General features: G+C 38.0%; 1 protein-coding gene across 1 annotated transcript; it reads left to right on the forward strand.

Annotated features, from left to right (window-relative positions):
• The first annotated feature begins 1,036 nt into the window (after window positions 1-1,036).
• On the forward strand, window positions 1,037-2,584 carry LOC130721378 (kirola-like). The gene is made up of 2 exons (XM_057572171.1): window positions 1,037-1,285; window positions 2,106-2,584. Exons 1-2 carry the CDS (start codon window positions 1,102-1,104, stop codon window positions 2,375-2,377), a joined length of 456 nt encoding a protein of 151 aa, XP_057428154.1. The 5' UTR covers window positions 1,037-1,101; the 3' UTR covers window positions 2,378-2,584.
• Window positions 2,585-15,527: the final 12,943 nt, after the last annotated feature.

Below are 15,527 nucleotides of genomic sequence, written 5' to 3' on the forward strand. Positions count from 1 at the left end.
TATGGAATCCCAAAATCAATCATCATACCAAATTAAAATTATACCTGTGCGATGGCCACTCATATCTCCAATAGAGATTTACACAAAATAAAATCAACAGAAATATAGCAAAGAGAAAGAGAGGGCACTGGCTTGAGACCACAAAGTGAAAATGAATGGTTCAATATATAGCAACGAACTACTCATGCTCCAAATCAAATCAGACAAGCTGTAAAGGAATTAGATGGGGAGGTAGGGTTTAGACGCACAACCTGTAAAGCAGAAGCCACAGCTGTTGATGGAGATTGAAAGTACCATCATCTAGGAAAACAGAGATAGGGAGATAGATGATAGCTAGCGAGGAAGTACAGGATGAAGCAATACAACTGTGAATGGAAGTGGGAGCAGTAGGAGTTCGAGTCTAGGCAAGAAAGCTGGTAGGTTCGTATGCGGTAGCCCTAGATGAACATAATCTGACACTATCCTGACCAGAAGCCACAATGACAGAATCTCTCAACAATTCTTTGGAAATCCCTGATAACAGAAAGGGTCTCCTTCGCTAGATCAAGGCTTCAGCGCTGCAATCTTCATCATCAATTTTTGTTCGACGAAGCAGTGAATAATATCAGTGGAAACACTCTGTTTCTTTCATCTTGAATCTCTCACTCTTTTTCTCTGTTACGTAATGCTCACTTTTTTCCTGACGATGAACAGTACCCTAGGTGAGCAGACTGCTAGTATCCATACAGCCCAGACAACCCAATAGGCCCAACAAACCTTCACTTGATACCCAAAAAAAAAAGATGGCCATGAACAGTGAAACTGGATTTTACTTCTTAAGTTAGTAGATTCACACTTTAATTTTTTTGACTACATTTTCACTTTATTTTTAACTCTCTTCATTTCTTATTATATCACATCTTATATATCTCTCTTTTATTCTTATTTCTCTCGTTTATCACATGTTTTACATTTTAACTAAAGTGTCAACAAAACAAACATTATGCAGTTCCTTTTCCAAAACAATTTCTTTTTATATATATAAGGCTGCATTACCTTCCTCATCTCTCACCCTTTCTTTGTTCCATTTCTTCCTTCCATTACTTGCTTTTCTCTGCAGTCATGGTACTTGCTGGTAAGCTTATTACTGAAATTGAGCTCAAATCCCCAGCTGTCAAGTTCTATAACCTCTTCGCAAAGCAGCTTCATGATGCTCAAAAGGTCTGCGACAGAGTGCATGAAACCAAGGTTCATGAAGGCGACTGGCATGGCATTGGCTCCGTTAAACAATGGACTTATGTCATAGGTACTTATCATTTTCTAATTAAATCAAATTGCAAAAGAAAATACATGGTCGATTTTCAATTTTTGCTAAGGTATACTGTCAAAAGAGTTGGTCTATCAGGTTTATGGTCTAGTTTTCAAATTTTGCTTTTTTTAAATTTGTATAAACCATGGTCACCATTAAATGCTGAATATTCCAAATTTGATTGATTTTAGTCTAACTAAGACTTTTCATCCTGTTATAAATGATGACATAAATTTGGAGTTTTTACTCAATAATTTAAAGTTATGAGATAATTATTGTTTGATATGGTTTTTTTTATAGACACAAGTTAGTTGTTAGTACATCACTATCGTATCCCGAGCCAGATTAGTCACGTGGGACCTCTTTCCCCGTGGAGACTGGTGGCCAAAGAAAAAAAAAAAATAGTTTTTCCTCATGGTTTGAATCCTGGACTCTTCACCCTTCATGTCACTCAACCCTTATGTCTCATAACTCTTACCATTTGAGCCAATCCTTTGAGTATCTCATAGTATTTATGACCAAATGGTCAAGACTTCGACTCTCTAATTCTTCCACTAAAAAGATAAATTTTAGGACATGGTGAGCGTGTATTGCACATTGTCATATTGTCGAGATCAAACTCAAAACTTATTCCTGCACACTCGGTTTTCATATATTGCTAAACTCAACTACCCACGGTATGAGTTTAATTAGCTTAATATCACCACCAATTTGATTGTTTAATTTGGTGGAATCGACCTCCTCAATTTGTTTCTTTTCTAGTTCTAGCTAACATATCTTTTTTTGTTTGGATCTTAATATATATGTGAAACAACAGATGGCAAGGTGCACACATGTCTGGAGCGAATTGAAGCTATTGATGAACAGAACAAAACAAACAAATATACCGCGTTTGGTGGAGATGTCAGTCCGCTCTATAAGAAGTTTACAGTGATTTTTCAAGTGATTGAGAACAACGGTGGCCATGATGCAGTTAAATGGACTGTTGAATATGAGAAGCTCCGTGAGGACATTGAACCTCCAAATGGCTACATGGACTACTTTAATAAGGTCACTAGAGATGTTGATGCTCATCTTATGAAGGCTTGAGAACATAAATGGGCTTGGTTTGAGTACAAGTGTTTATCTAAGTAATCGTTGTGAAGTTTAACATGTAGGATTGAGATGCTTATTTTCTTCCTGTTGATCGTTTGTTTGTATTGAATAAGGATGCATCTCGGTGATGGTTGAAGAAGTGTTGAATTATGTTCAGAGGCTCGCCATAATGCAATGAATAAATGGATATTTTTGTGTGTACTCTATTGGGAAAATCGGGTAGTAGGAATTCTCCATTAATCTCTTAGAACCTTCAACTACAAATACTACTCTTCATTCCATGAAGAAGATAGAACAATAACAGTAAATGAAAGATACTGCAAGAGAGAAAACTGAGGAAGAAAACTAATTGTATTATTCTTCACTCAAGGAACAATACGCGCGTATGGTTCTCTGTTTATATACAAGTAAAAGACTAACACTTGTTCACTTGTAACAAACCACTAACTAAACGTACTAACCATTAACGATCTTACTATGATCAGTCGGTTCAACCATATGAGTTGACTTATTCGACTTGGTTTAGACTGGTTTAATCTGATTATGACAGTTTGAGAACATATATCTGATCTGAACACCTGAATAGATCGGTCATGGGTCCGATTTCTAGTCGATCAGAATGGTCGAACTAAATGGTCCATCCAAGTTCAATAACAGAGCACATAACCAGTATTCTAAAACCCGGACCAATCATAGATGTTGGTTTAATGGGTCACTAGTTGGATTTGTTAAGCCAAACACCAAAACTTCAATGTCATGCTTAGTTCATTTTCACTAATATACCCTTTTGGTCATGTATTCAAATCTCACCTAGTCACATTTTTTTAAAAACTTGTAAATCTTCATGACAAGCTTGAAAGTCACATTGCATAGACTAATTGGTCTGAGTTGGCTTGCATTATTAGGACTCTTCACCCACGGAATAAGAACAATTAGAGTTTGATTGAATTATTTCGAGACAGACTCACCATTAAGGATATCTAGGTACAATCCGTGACATTTCTCCTCACCATAATATTTTTAAAGAACAAAGTAGGAAAATCATCCCTCCATAGAGTCTTGGTAGAATGTATTGAGAAACCGTTTTGATATTTGAAATTTTGAACCATGACGAGTTTGACACTTAATCGACATACAAGTATTTTTTGTGGTTTTTGACGGCCAGTAATATACATTGTGATATAAAAAGCTATCAGGAACTAAAACTTAGAATGTATTTATTTATATTACATTTCGGTAACATAATATTAAGAAATACATTTTGGTATTTTATCCGCGAAGATATATTTAAAATGCAGTTTGAAAATTAGGGGTAGCTCACTTGGTTGAGCTAAGAGTAGAAATAAGTGTTGGAGATGGAGGTATAGGGTTCGAACCCTGAGAATGAGTATTTATAATTACTAATAACTAACCCCTGCTTAAAAAAAAATTACTGATAACATTTTTTTAACTTAATACACTATTAACGGTTTTTTTTTTTGGTCCTTCTATTAACGGTTTCTAATTGAATGTCGATATATTATACATGGAAAAACATTTTGCATTGGGAAAGAGAAGTAAAGTCTCATCACGTGTAACATACTTTACCTGTTATTTTCCTGACCCTAAAACAATAAGTATGGACATATTTTTATATATACCTGTATATGCATTATTGGTTGCCTGATTTCGTATTATATTCTAGAAAATGATTGAATTTGTAATATGAGCCAAAAACTGTAGATTATGATTAATTCGACAGAGTGGGTTAGTAAAATAAATTATCGTTGACAAATCTTTCATCAACAGAAATCCAAATCTTAGACCTTATTTAAGAAATATTAATAATTTTATTGTCTTCAATCAAGACAGTATAAATAATGTGAATATACAGGTTCTTAAAGGATAACTCAAGTGGTAAGAGCTGATTGATATATAGGTTGGGATGGAAAAATTACATGATCAATCCCTAAAAGGTGTAATTTATATTTTTGATGCAAAAAAAAAAATATTTAATATAAAGTGGTTAATTCTTTTTAAAAAATTTGCAATTATTTGTACATTAAACATTTTGATGAGTAAGAATTGTGCTGGATTTGGTAAACAATTAGATAAGATTAGATTTACCTAAACAAAATGTCAAAAGAAAGATTCACCTAAACGCATGATAGTGATTGAAGGCATCATCAACACTCAACAGAGTGGGTTACAATTTATAATCTACAAATTAAGTTTCACTATTTGATTTTTTTTTACAACAAAGAAATCAGATACATTATTAAGAAATAGAATACATGAGAACAACCATCTCATGAGTAGGATATATGTTAGTCCAGGCTAGCCTCACTAAAACCTTAATAGGAAAAACTTATTTGGGATAAAAACCTAAGTAAGGAAAAAGAGTACGCTAAACTCCAAGAGCCCCACAAACCACAAAGCTAAAACACAAACCCCAAAAGCTGAAACACATAAGCCTTACAACCAAACATTGCACCAACACTAAAACACTGCATAAAAATATGAACCATACTGCTAAGTTGATTTCCTACCATAACCACTCGGGTCACACAATTCCAATTGATAAAAGTTCCCCCACGAAAACAGAATTCATGTGCAAGTAACAAGAAAAACCCCCATCACATTAAACAAAAAGGACATGGCAATATACCATCTTCCAGCAGCACCTCTTCATCATTATAGAGGCACCACCACTCTGCCATTCGTGTCACAGCCATGAACCTCAACCAGATATTACTCGCAACAGCCATGAACCATATATACTTGGATGAGACAGTGGTATCAGAGCCGATGGTTCGTGGGACCTTGGTAACAGCTCATTGTGTCGAAAGTCTTCCTAGCAGTGTGGCTAGGCGGCGAGTTCCGTTGAGCAGCGAACGACGGTACAAGGGTGGATAGCTTCCGCGGAGGGGGGGCATGATAATGTGGTGGTTACTCGCATTTGAGGGGGAGATTATGAAAATTCAAGTGCGGAGTTGAAGTCCCACATTGGTTAAGTTTGGGTGAGGAGAAGACTTTATAAGAGATGTGCCCCATAAACCTAATGCCTTAAGGTTTTGGGTTAAGATGTGGCGTCGATATCTCTTGGTGTCTTGCTCCTCGGCCTATGAGCTCCCCTGTCTCCCCCAACAAGTTGTTGGGAGCAATAATAGAAATGAGAGAAGAGAGAAAGAAATAGCACACAAGAATTTTTAACGTGGTTCAAAACACAATGTGTGTACCTACGTCCACGAATTAGTAAGACAAACTCTTTCTAATTCTAAGTGATGTGAGACTACAAATAGACTACATAACATAATAATTCTCCCACTTGGAGTCTAATTGTAGTAACTTCTAGTAAACAGTAAGCTCTTCTGCTCTTCACCTAGTGTAGCGCCTTCGCCATCAACTATCCTCGAAGTCCAGCTGCAATGCAAAGCCTCAGCTTACCAGCTGTAACAGTCTTGGTCAACATTTTAGCTGGGTTTTCTGATCCTAAGATCTTCAGGAAAGATAGTTCTTCATCATCTATAAGTTCTCTGATGAAGTGATACTTCATCTGTATGTGCTTGCATCTGGAGTGGAAGACATGATTTTTGCAAGGCAGATAGCACTTTGACTATCACTAAACAATGGAGGAACATCTTATTCTTTTCCCAATTCTTTGAGAAAATTCTTCAGCCATATCATCTCCTTGGCCGCTTCTGAAATGACGACATATTCTGATTCAGTGGTTGAGAGAGCAACTCTATTTTGAAGTTTAGACTTCAAACTCACAACAGTTCCTCCTAAGGTGAAAATATAACTTGTGGTGCTTTTTCCACCATCTGAGTCTCCTCCTAGATCTGCATCAGAAAATCCCTGTAATGTGAGATCATTTCTTCTAAAGCATAGACACATTCTTGAAGAACCCTTCAGATATCTCAGTATCCACTTTACACCTTTCCAATGCTCCTTCCTAGGGTTTGACATGAATTTGCTGACAACTCCCAATGCATGTGCTATATCAGGTCTGGTACAAACCATAGCATGCATCAAGCTCCCTACTGCAGATGCATATGGAACTGTTGACATGTGACTTTCTTCTTCATCTATTTGTGGGGACTGCTTCTTTGAAAACTTTAAGTGATTTCCCAAAGGAGTGCTTCTGGTATTGACATCTCCAACATTGAATCTATCAAGTAATTTTTCAACATATTTCTCTTGGGACAGCTTCAGAATACCTTATGATCTATTTCTGGAAATCCTCATACCAAAGATTTGTTTGGCTGGACCAAGATCCTTCATCTCAAAGTTTTATGACATATGTTGCTTCAACTTGTTAATTTCAGTCATATTTGATCCTGCTATCAACATGTCATCAACATACAAAGCAAGAATAATATAACTGTCAGCAAATTTCTTAACATAGCAACAATGATCCAGGTCACATCTATTAAAACCTGAGTTGCTCATAAACTCATTAAACTTATTGTACCACTGTTTCGGTGCCTGTTTCAGACCGTACAAGCTTTTGTATACAAGATTCTTCATGCCTGGAACTTCAAAACCTTAAGGTTGCATCATATAAATATCTTCTTCCAAATCCCCATGTAGGAATGCAGTTTTAACATCTAACTGCTCCAAGTGAAGATTCTCTGCAACTATAATACTCAGGATAACTCTTATAGTGGTCATTTTGACAATTGGAGAAAAAATCTCTGTGAAGTCAATTCTCAGTTTCTTCTGAAACCCTTTCACTACAAGCCTTGCCTTGTACCTTCCGCTGCCATAAGATTCTTCCTTTAGTCTATAGACTGTTGGTCAATCTGCAAGTGTACAGAATCTACCCGGTTTTAATTTATCGAACCACAGGGAATTGGTGTGGCAATTCAGTTTAAGCCTCAAGTTCACGGTAGGAAAGCGAGTAAAATTCAGTTTTAAAGGTTGATTGTTTTGGTGATTAATTAACAAGCAATTGAAATATAAGTGTGTGAGGACAATGGTGAGCATGCCTTGGGTTCTCACTTGACTAATTCAGTTCTAATCAACCTATTCTATCCACAAAACTCTGAGTCTCTCCTTGATGTTCTAGCCTAATCAATCATCTATCGATGCCTCGCATAGACAATCCTTTCAAGCCAAAAGATAGGCACAATTCCTTGATAACCTAAACATTTGCTAAAGGCATTAAGCATGCAATTCAGGCCAACAAACCCCAACCCTTCCTCTATTCCTAGTAGCAAGTATAGAAGAGGTAATCCCACAACAAGTCCCTAATCTATAACAAACTTCCGTTCTATTATAGAAAAGTATAAAGCTAGCACATGTTCTAACTTGAAACATAAAGCTTGGATATGGGATTCAAGGGTTTACTCAGAGGATTCATGAAAGAAATAGGAATTAAGATTAAAACATCATAAGTCTTACAAAGAACCCAAAGCAAAAGGGATTTAGCCAATCATGGCTATGAAATCCATACAAGAAAGTAAAGATGAAACCTGGAGCATAAGGCTTAGAGAAAGCTCCTCAAGCTCCAGAACTCAAACCCTCTCTTCTAACTTATGAAAATATGATAAAATGACAAAAGGTTCCAAGAGAAATGTCTAAAAACCAATTTATAGGCAAAACAGTCGAGTCTGGGCGCTCAGGCGCCAATTCAGAGCGCCTGAGCGCCAATTCCAGCTCAAAATATGGCCCCTGGAAGGCAATTGGCGCCTAGGCGCCAATTCCCAGCGCCTGGGCGCCAATTCCTCTCTAGCATGAAATATACAGCGACCCAATTGGCGCACAGGCGCTCAACACGAGCGCCTGAGCGCTCTCTACGTGCTAGAAAGGTTCTTGAACTTCTTCTTAACTCCTCTTTATGTCTCCCTTCAATTCTCCAAGCCTCTTGACCTTCTTTCTTCAGCAGTTTCAGACCTGATTACTTAGGAACAAAGCAAGGAAAAATATCTAGGAACTCCAAGAGATTATTAGTACAAAAGACCCTCAATTCAAGTAGAAAATATATGCAAGTCCTAAACTAACTTAAAATGCATGAAAGGTCCCTATAAAACTATGAAATTACCAAAACAAAGTAAAAACACAAATAAAGATAAAAATGCATGAGAATGCATGAAACACTACATGAGACTCAACAAAAAGACTCAAAACAAACTAAGAAATGACCCTAAAAACACTACTAAACTAGGGTCATCATAGACCCATCTATTTTGCAGAGCTTTCTTTCCTTCTGGTAACTTGGTCAGAGACCATGTTCCATTCTTCTGAAGGGACGTCATCTCGTCTTTCATTGCTAACTCCCACTTGATATAGTCATTCCCCTACATGGCTTCACCAAAATATTCTGGCTCTCTAGTATCAGTTAACAACAAATAATTCAACAAAGGAGAATACCTTTGTGGTACTTTCGACGTTCTTGTAGATCTCCTCACTTGAGTTATATGAGTTTCAATTACTGTTGTTGGTTCTGGTTCTAGCTCAACTTCTACCCCATCATCCTCGTTCTCGGGATTAATCTGGTTCCTTTGGACTACATCACTTTCTGAAATTTCTTCCAATGCCACTCTTTCAGAAAGTTCCAGCTGTTTACTTGAACTCAGATTCTGCAGAAGACTTGTCTTTATAAAGCACACTTTCATTAAAAGTGACATTTATGCTTTTAATGGTTTTCTTGTTTTGTTCATCCCAAAATCTGTAGCCATACATATCAGACCCATAACCAATAAAGAAACATTTTATGGCCTTGGGGTCCAATTTGTCTCTCCTATCGGAGTCTATAAGAACATTAGAGACACAACCAAAGACTTTCAAATGTGAAAGACTTACCTCCTTTCCAAACCATACCTGTTCAGGCAACTGATAATCCAAAGGAACATATGGTCCCCAATTTATCAGGTAAGCTGCTGTATTAATGGCATCTGCCCAAAACATTTTTGGCAACCCGGACTGGATCTGCATACATCTAGCCCTTTCGTTCAAGACCCGGTTCATTCTTTCCGCGACACCATTTTGCTCAGGTGTACCTGGTATTGTCTTGATCCTTCTGATCCTGTTTTATGAACAAAACTCTTTGAACTCCTGGCTGTCATACTCCCCGCCATCATCAGATTTCAGACTCTTAATCTTCAAGCCTGTCTGATTTTCAACTTCTGTTTTCCACCTTTTAAATACATAAAACACATCAGATTTATTTTTGAGAAAATAAACCCATACCTTTCTTGTTGAGTCATCTATAAAGGTGACATAATAGCGTGAGCCTCCAAGAGATTTCACTGGGGCAGGACCCCACACATCTGTATGCACCAGTTCAAGCTTTTCTGATTATGATTTCCTGCCTGCTTTTGAGAAGCTAACCTTTCTCTGTTTTCCCAAAATGTAATGCTCACAAACACCAATATCAACATGCTTCAAATTTGACATCTTACCCTTTGATGTCATGATCTTCATTCCTTTTTCACTCATGTGTCCAAGTCTTTGATGCCATATAGATGAGCTATTGACAGCTTCAGTTACTGCTATCATGTTCTCCTCTGCAACCATATAAAGGGAGCATCGTTTCTTTCCACGAGCTATAACCAGATTGCCTTTCATCACCTTCCAAGCTCCACCCCCAAAAGTGGTGTGATAATGTAAGGCCCAAGTTTTCAGTTTATACCAAGTGAATAAATTCTTATTCACAAGTAGGTTTGATGTATGGTGAAGGGAAACCTGAACAAGAGTTTACCAAATGAAATAAATTTATGAAGGAGAAAGTTCAGGAAAAGTTCAAGGATTGCATTATGATCGATAAAAGTTATAGCACGATCGTTATACGTTTAAACCTAGGTCAGAAACCCTAGAATATAGCTAGTTTTCACTTTTAGGCACGATGGAAGTTAATTCCAAAAATCTTCAGAGAAATGTTAGAACTTCTCTTTTTCCATATATCACAATCGTTTTGAGGCGAAACTCTAGAATCTACGAACGTCCGATTCCAATCATCGGAAGTTTGCCGAAACCGAAACCCTGGTATTTCAAAACCCTAGAATTTCTCGACAATGAAGACTTTTTCTATTCAGAGCTTCAAATGAAGATTCCACACGCGTACACCCATTTCTCTTGATGATTTTAATCTTTCTTCAGAAGGAAGTTTTCTATTCCGACATCCGATGCAAAAAGCAACTTATCGGGTAAAATAGTTTTATACCGATTATGCATTAGTCGCCAAAAATACAAGGAGACCTCATTTTAGTTTTGGAATTCTTTCGCCAAAACCTATCTTAGAATTCACGGAGAATGACGCCGGAAAAATCAGATTCGCGAAACTTTCATTTTACCGCGTTTTGCCAACCTCTATATATAGCCAAGAAATGAGAAAAAAATCACAAAACTCACCCAAAAACCCATTCAAGGCCGCGAGTTTGCATAGGAGAGGAGGAGGAGAGATTTTCTTCATTTCTTGCTTGATCGTCGATCAATCAATTGCTACTTCAAGGTTTCGAGGTATAGTCGCTAATCCTTACCTCTGATCGCTTTTTCCATAGCTTTTCTGTAGACTTTTCTGAGCTGATAGTTTTGAGGTTTTTGCAAAACTATCCTGAATATTTCATTTTTGATTCGAAACATCTTCCTTACATGCCCAAGATCACTTCTGCCGGATTAGATTTTCCGTTATGCCGCCGGATTTCCGCCGGAATCAATTTTAGCGTTAAATACCCATTTTTGGAGTTTTTGGAGTAAAGCTTCAACCTTTAGGCTGAAAACTATCGCCTTAGCTTAGTGCTAGTAGGATTAGTTGTCATAAACGTCGTTAGTAACGTCCCTGTCAAATTTGCTTTTTGGGATTTCAGTTTTGAAATTTCTAAGTTAAAAATCATGACCAAAATACCCCTGCGACAGTTTTTGATCCGATAATTTTTCCGAGTTTAGAATACCCTTAGTTACGGCTAATGATAGCATAGGAACCAAGTTTGATCGAAGAAAAATCGAATCCCACAATTGTGAAAAGTGGCCGAGCCCTATAGGGGAGGAGGAGGAAAATTCTTTTTTCGAAAACTTGTCCTTTCGCGCTAGATTATCGTACCTCGGAGTATGTACTACTTCGGGTAACCTTAGTAAGTATTGGTAGCTTAGTTTCCGATAGATTTTGATAGAATTCTGTGGTTTTACTTTAAAGGTGCTTTTGAGGAATTTCCTGAAGATCAAGGAGCTCATTGTGAAGGAACGTTTGAGGAGAACGCTGGAATAACTAGAGGTAAGGGCAACTTACCTTGCTAGTTAATGCTTTAGGTGTCGATGAATTCGACTTGATTTATTGTTTATGCACTTGTTTGTGTTTGACTGGTAAAATGTTTTCTGAGGCTTCGGCTGACAATGTAGATGATTCATCTACTGAATGTTTTTGAGAGTGAATTACATGCTATGTGCTATGTGGGTAATCTAGGATGTGTGGTGCATGATTTATATGCTAAGTGCTACGTGTTTATTCTGAGATGTATTGTTATATGACATGTTTGATGACGGTGATGATTTAAACTATGTCTTGTACTCATATCTGTGATTCTGAGTAGTGAGAATAGCGGGCAGGTCATGCCGATTTTATTTTGAGAGTTTTGAGAAAGTTTGATAGGACGAATGAGATTCGGGCCTTGTTATGGTTTTTCATGGATCGAGACATTCTCTGGAGTCATTTGGGATTTGGAGATCCCGGGAACTTATAAGATTCGCGATAAGATTAAAAGGATATTATTTTGTAAAGAAAACTCATAAGACATTATACAACCTCTAAATCTTCAAATAATGATAATAAACTCGAAAGGAAGCTTAGGATGAAGATCTTAGTTTTGGAAAACGGGAAGTGTCGTCGGATCCAAGTGTTGAGAAAGTTGAGAAGTTTTGAGTATGTTGATACTCTTGTGCTGTGGGAGCAGTTATGTCGTTGGGCTATCCGAGGGATAAGCCGGGAAATTGATAGTTCCCGAGTATGTCGATACTCTTTGCTCGCTGAGCAGTTTTTGACCATCGGATGGAGATGAGTCGGATGATTTGGAGATCATCATGAGATACAGTTTATACCTTCGGGTACAGTATATGCCTTCGGGTACAGTATATGCCTTCGGGTACAGTTTATGCCTTCGGGTACAGTTTATACCTTCGGGTACAGTATATGCCTTCGGGTACAGTATATGCCTTCGGGTACAGTATATGCCTTCGGGTACAGTTTATACCTTCGGGTACAGTATATGCCTTCGGGTACAGTTTATGCCTTCGGGTACAGTTTATACCTTCGGGTACAGTATATGCCTTCGGGTACAGTTTATACCTTCGGGTACAGTATATGCCTTCGGGTACAGTATATGCCTTCGGGTACAGTTTATGCCTTCGGGTACAGTTTATGCCTTCGGGTACAGTTTATGCCTTCGGGTACAGTTTATACCTTCGGGTACAGTATATGCCTTCGGGTACAGTTTATGCCTTCGGGTACAGTTTATACCTTCGGGTACAGTATATGCCTTCGGGTACAGTTTATACCTTCGGGTAATTCGGACATCGACGGGGGTATGATCGACCGTGAGGTTAGGATCGACCTGTTGATTGTCGGGCATAGCGGTGGGAAAAGTCGACCCGCAGGGTTAGGACTGATCCGGCTATGTTAAGGTGGTAAGTGACAGTCGAGGGTTATGGTCGACACAATGCCAGTGTTAGGACCGACTCGATCGTGCCCAGCCTACTTCTTCTGGAACCGTCGAGAGTGACGTTGCATTGACATATCATGCACTCTAATTGTATCGTTATGTGTTTTGAGGAGTTGATGTTGATAAACATCGTTATGTGTTTTGATGAGTAGATGTTGATAAATATCGTTATGTGTTTTGATGAGTAGATGTTGATAAATATCGTTATGTGTTTTGATGAGTAGATGTTGATAAATATCGTTATGTGCTTTGATGATGGAATTGTACTAGAGTTTTGATAACATGCTATGTTTAAACCTTAGGGTAGACAATGCAGAACTTATATGTATATATATAACATATATATATATACCCCTTATACTTTACCTGTTGTCTTGTATTCTCTACACTATATTCCGTAAGTTGACCCTTGCACGTGCTACCTGTGTTTGGGGGGCTATGTATGCCCTTTTTGTCAGATGTCGTCGATGGATTCTTTCGTGATTCTTCGTCGTGCGGGGAAGACCCGGAGCGAAATGACTACTACTGAGCCTTTGACGTGGACCCGGACTTCATGCATGACCAGATGAGAGTCGATGATGGAAGTATGGGGGATGGGTGTTTAGAGTCTACTAAGGTTGGGTGTTAGTGTCCTAGCTCTGACTTATTCTTATTTTTGGAGGGCTTGTGTTGCTGACACTTGACCTATCACTTTGGAGATTGTACATTTTGCCTACGGGCGTTACACTTTTCTACTTTCCGTCACTGGAGGTTACTCGTGACGAGGTCGTTACTTACAGCGGGGAATGTTATATGTATTGTGTATTAGTTCTGTTACCTTTCGCATTTGGGTTTTATTTATTTCAGTCTTAGTTGTCATCAAAAAAAAATATTTACGTTTTTCCGCATTAAGTTTATTTTGGTTACTAAAGTGACGCCACCGAAATCGGGGTGTTACAGATAACCCTCATCATCCAACTAGCCTATGGAGATCAAATTTCTCTTTATTCCAGGGACATGTCTGACATTATGCAATGTCCAGAGAGTTCCATTAGAGGATCTGCTATCAATATCACCTCTTCCCACAATATCAAGTGGTTTTCCATATGCAAGATAAACCTTTCCAAACTTTCCATAGATATAGTTAGATAATAATTCTTTTGAAGGAATAGTATGAAAAGATGCACCTGAATCTATAACCCATGAATTAACAAGACTATCCAAGCTACAAATTAATGCGTCTGCTACTTCCTCAGTTGCTGCATTAGCAGATTCATCATCATCTTGTCTCTTTTGGTAATTCTTCTTCTTCCTTGGGGTTTTACATTGATTGGTGAAGTGACCTTTCTTGTCGCAATTCCAGCTAGTGATGTCATTTTTGACTCTTGTCTGACTTCTTCCTCTTGATTTTAATCTGCCTCGGCCTTGGGCTTGATTGTGACTCTTCTGGCTACTTCTTCCTCTACTTTCAGTATTCAATGTTGAATCGAAAGTGTTTGAAGACTCTCCTGAATCTTTCCTGCGAATATCCTCGCTTAAGATCAGGTCTCTGATGTCATCAAACTTCAGCTTGTTATCCCTTGAAGAGTTACTAACCGCAGTGACAGTTGCAGCCCAAATATCCGGTAAGGATTGTAATAGACTCAAGGCCATCAATTCGTCGTCAAAGGTAATTTTCACCGACGATAGCTGCGAAATAATTGTATTAAAACTATTAATGTGATCAGTTACAGAGTTACCTTCTCCCATTCTGAGATGGAATAGTCGTCATATCAGATGTACTTTATTGGCGGCAGATGGCTTCTTGTACATATTTGATAATGCCTTCATCAGATCTGCAGTAGTCTTCTCATTCACTATGTTGAACGCAACATTTTTGGATAATGTCAATCTGATCACACCAAGGGCCTGTCGATCTAACAATTTCCAGTCTTCCTGCTTCACGTCGTCTGGCTTCTTCCCTGTCAAGGGTTGATACAACTTCTTTTGGTACAGATAGTCCTCCATCTGCATCTTCCAAAACCCGAAGTCTCTGCCATCGAACCTCTCAATCTTCACCTTCCCTTCTTCCATTGCCATTGCTCTCACTTCTTCCTCTAAACTGAGGATCTATCCCACGAACCTGAAGCTCTAGATGCCATTTGTTGGAAGAAATAATAGAAAAGAGAGAAGAGAGAAAGAAATAGCACACGAGAATTTTTAACGTGGTTCAGAACACAATGTGTGTACCTACGTCCACGACTACACTAGGTAGTAATATTTCTCTTTGGTGCAAATAGTGATTACAATGAGGTGTTTATATATATAGCAAGAGTAAGACAAACTCTTTCTAATTCTAAGCAATGTGGGACTACAAATAGACTACATAACATAATACAAAACCACCCCACATTTTCACTATATTTGATAATTATCTTGTTATTAAATAAAATTGTTTTTCTAATATACCACCCCACATCTGTTGAACCAAACACATCCTAATACCTTTTTCAACATTTTCTTTTTCTATATAAGGCTGCATAACCTTCCTC

The sequence above is a fragment of the Lotus japonicus genome, chromosome 5 (genome assembly GCF_012489685.1).
Source record: "Lotus japonicus ecotype B-129 chromosome 5, LjGifu_v1.2".
Lineage (NCBI taxonomy): Eukaryota > Viridiplantae > Streptophyta > Magnoliopsida > Fabales > Fabaceae > Lotus > Lotus japonicus.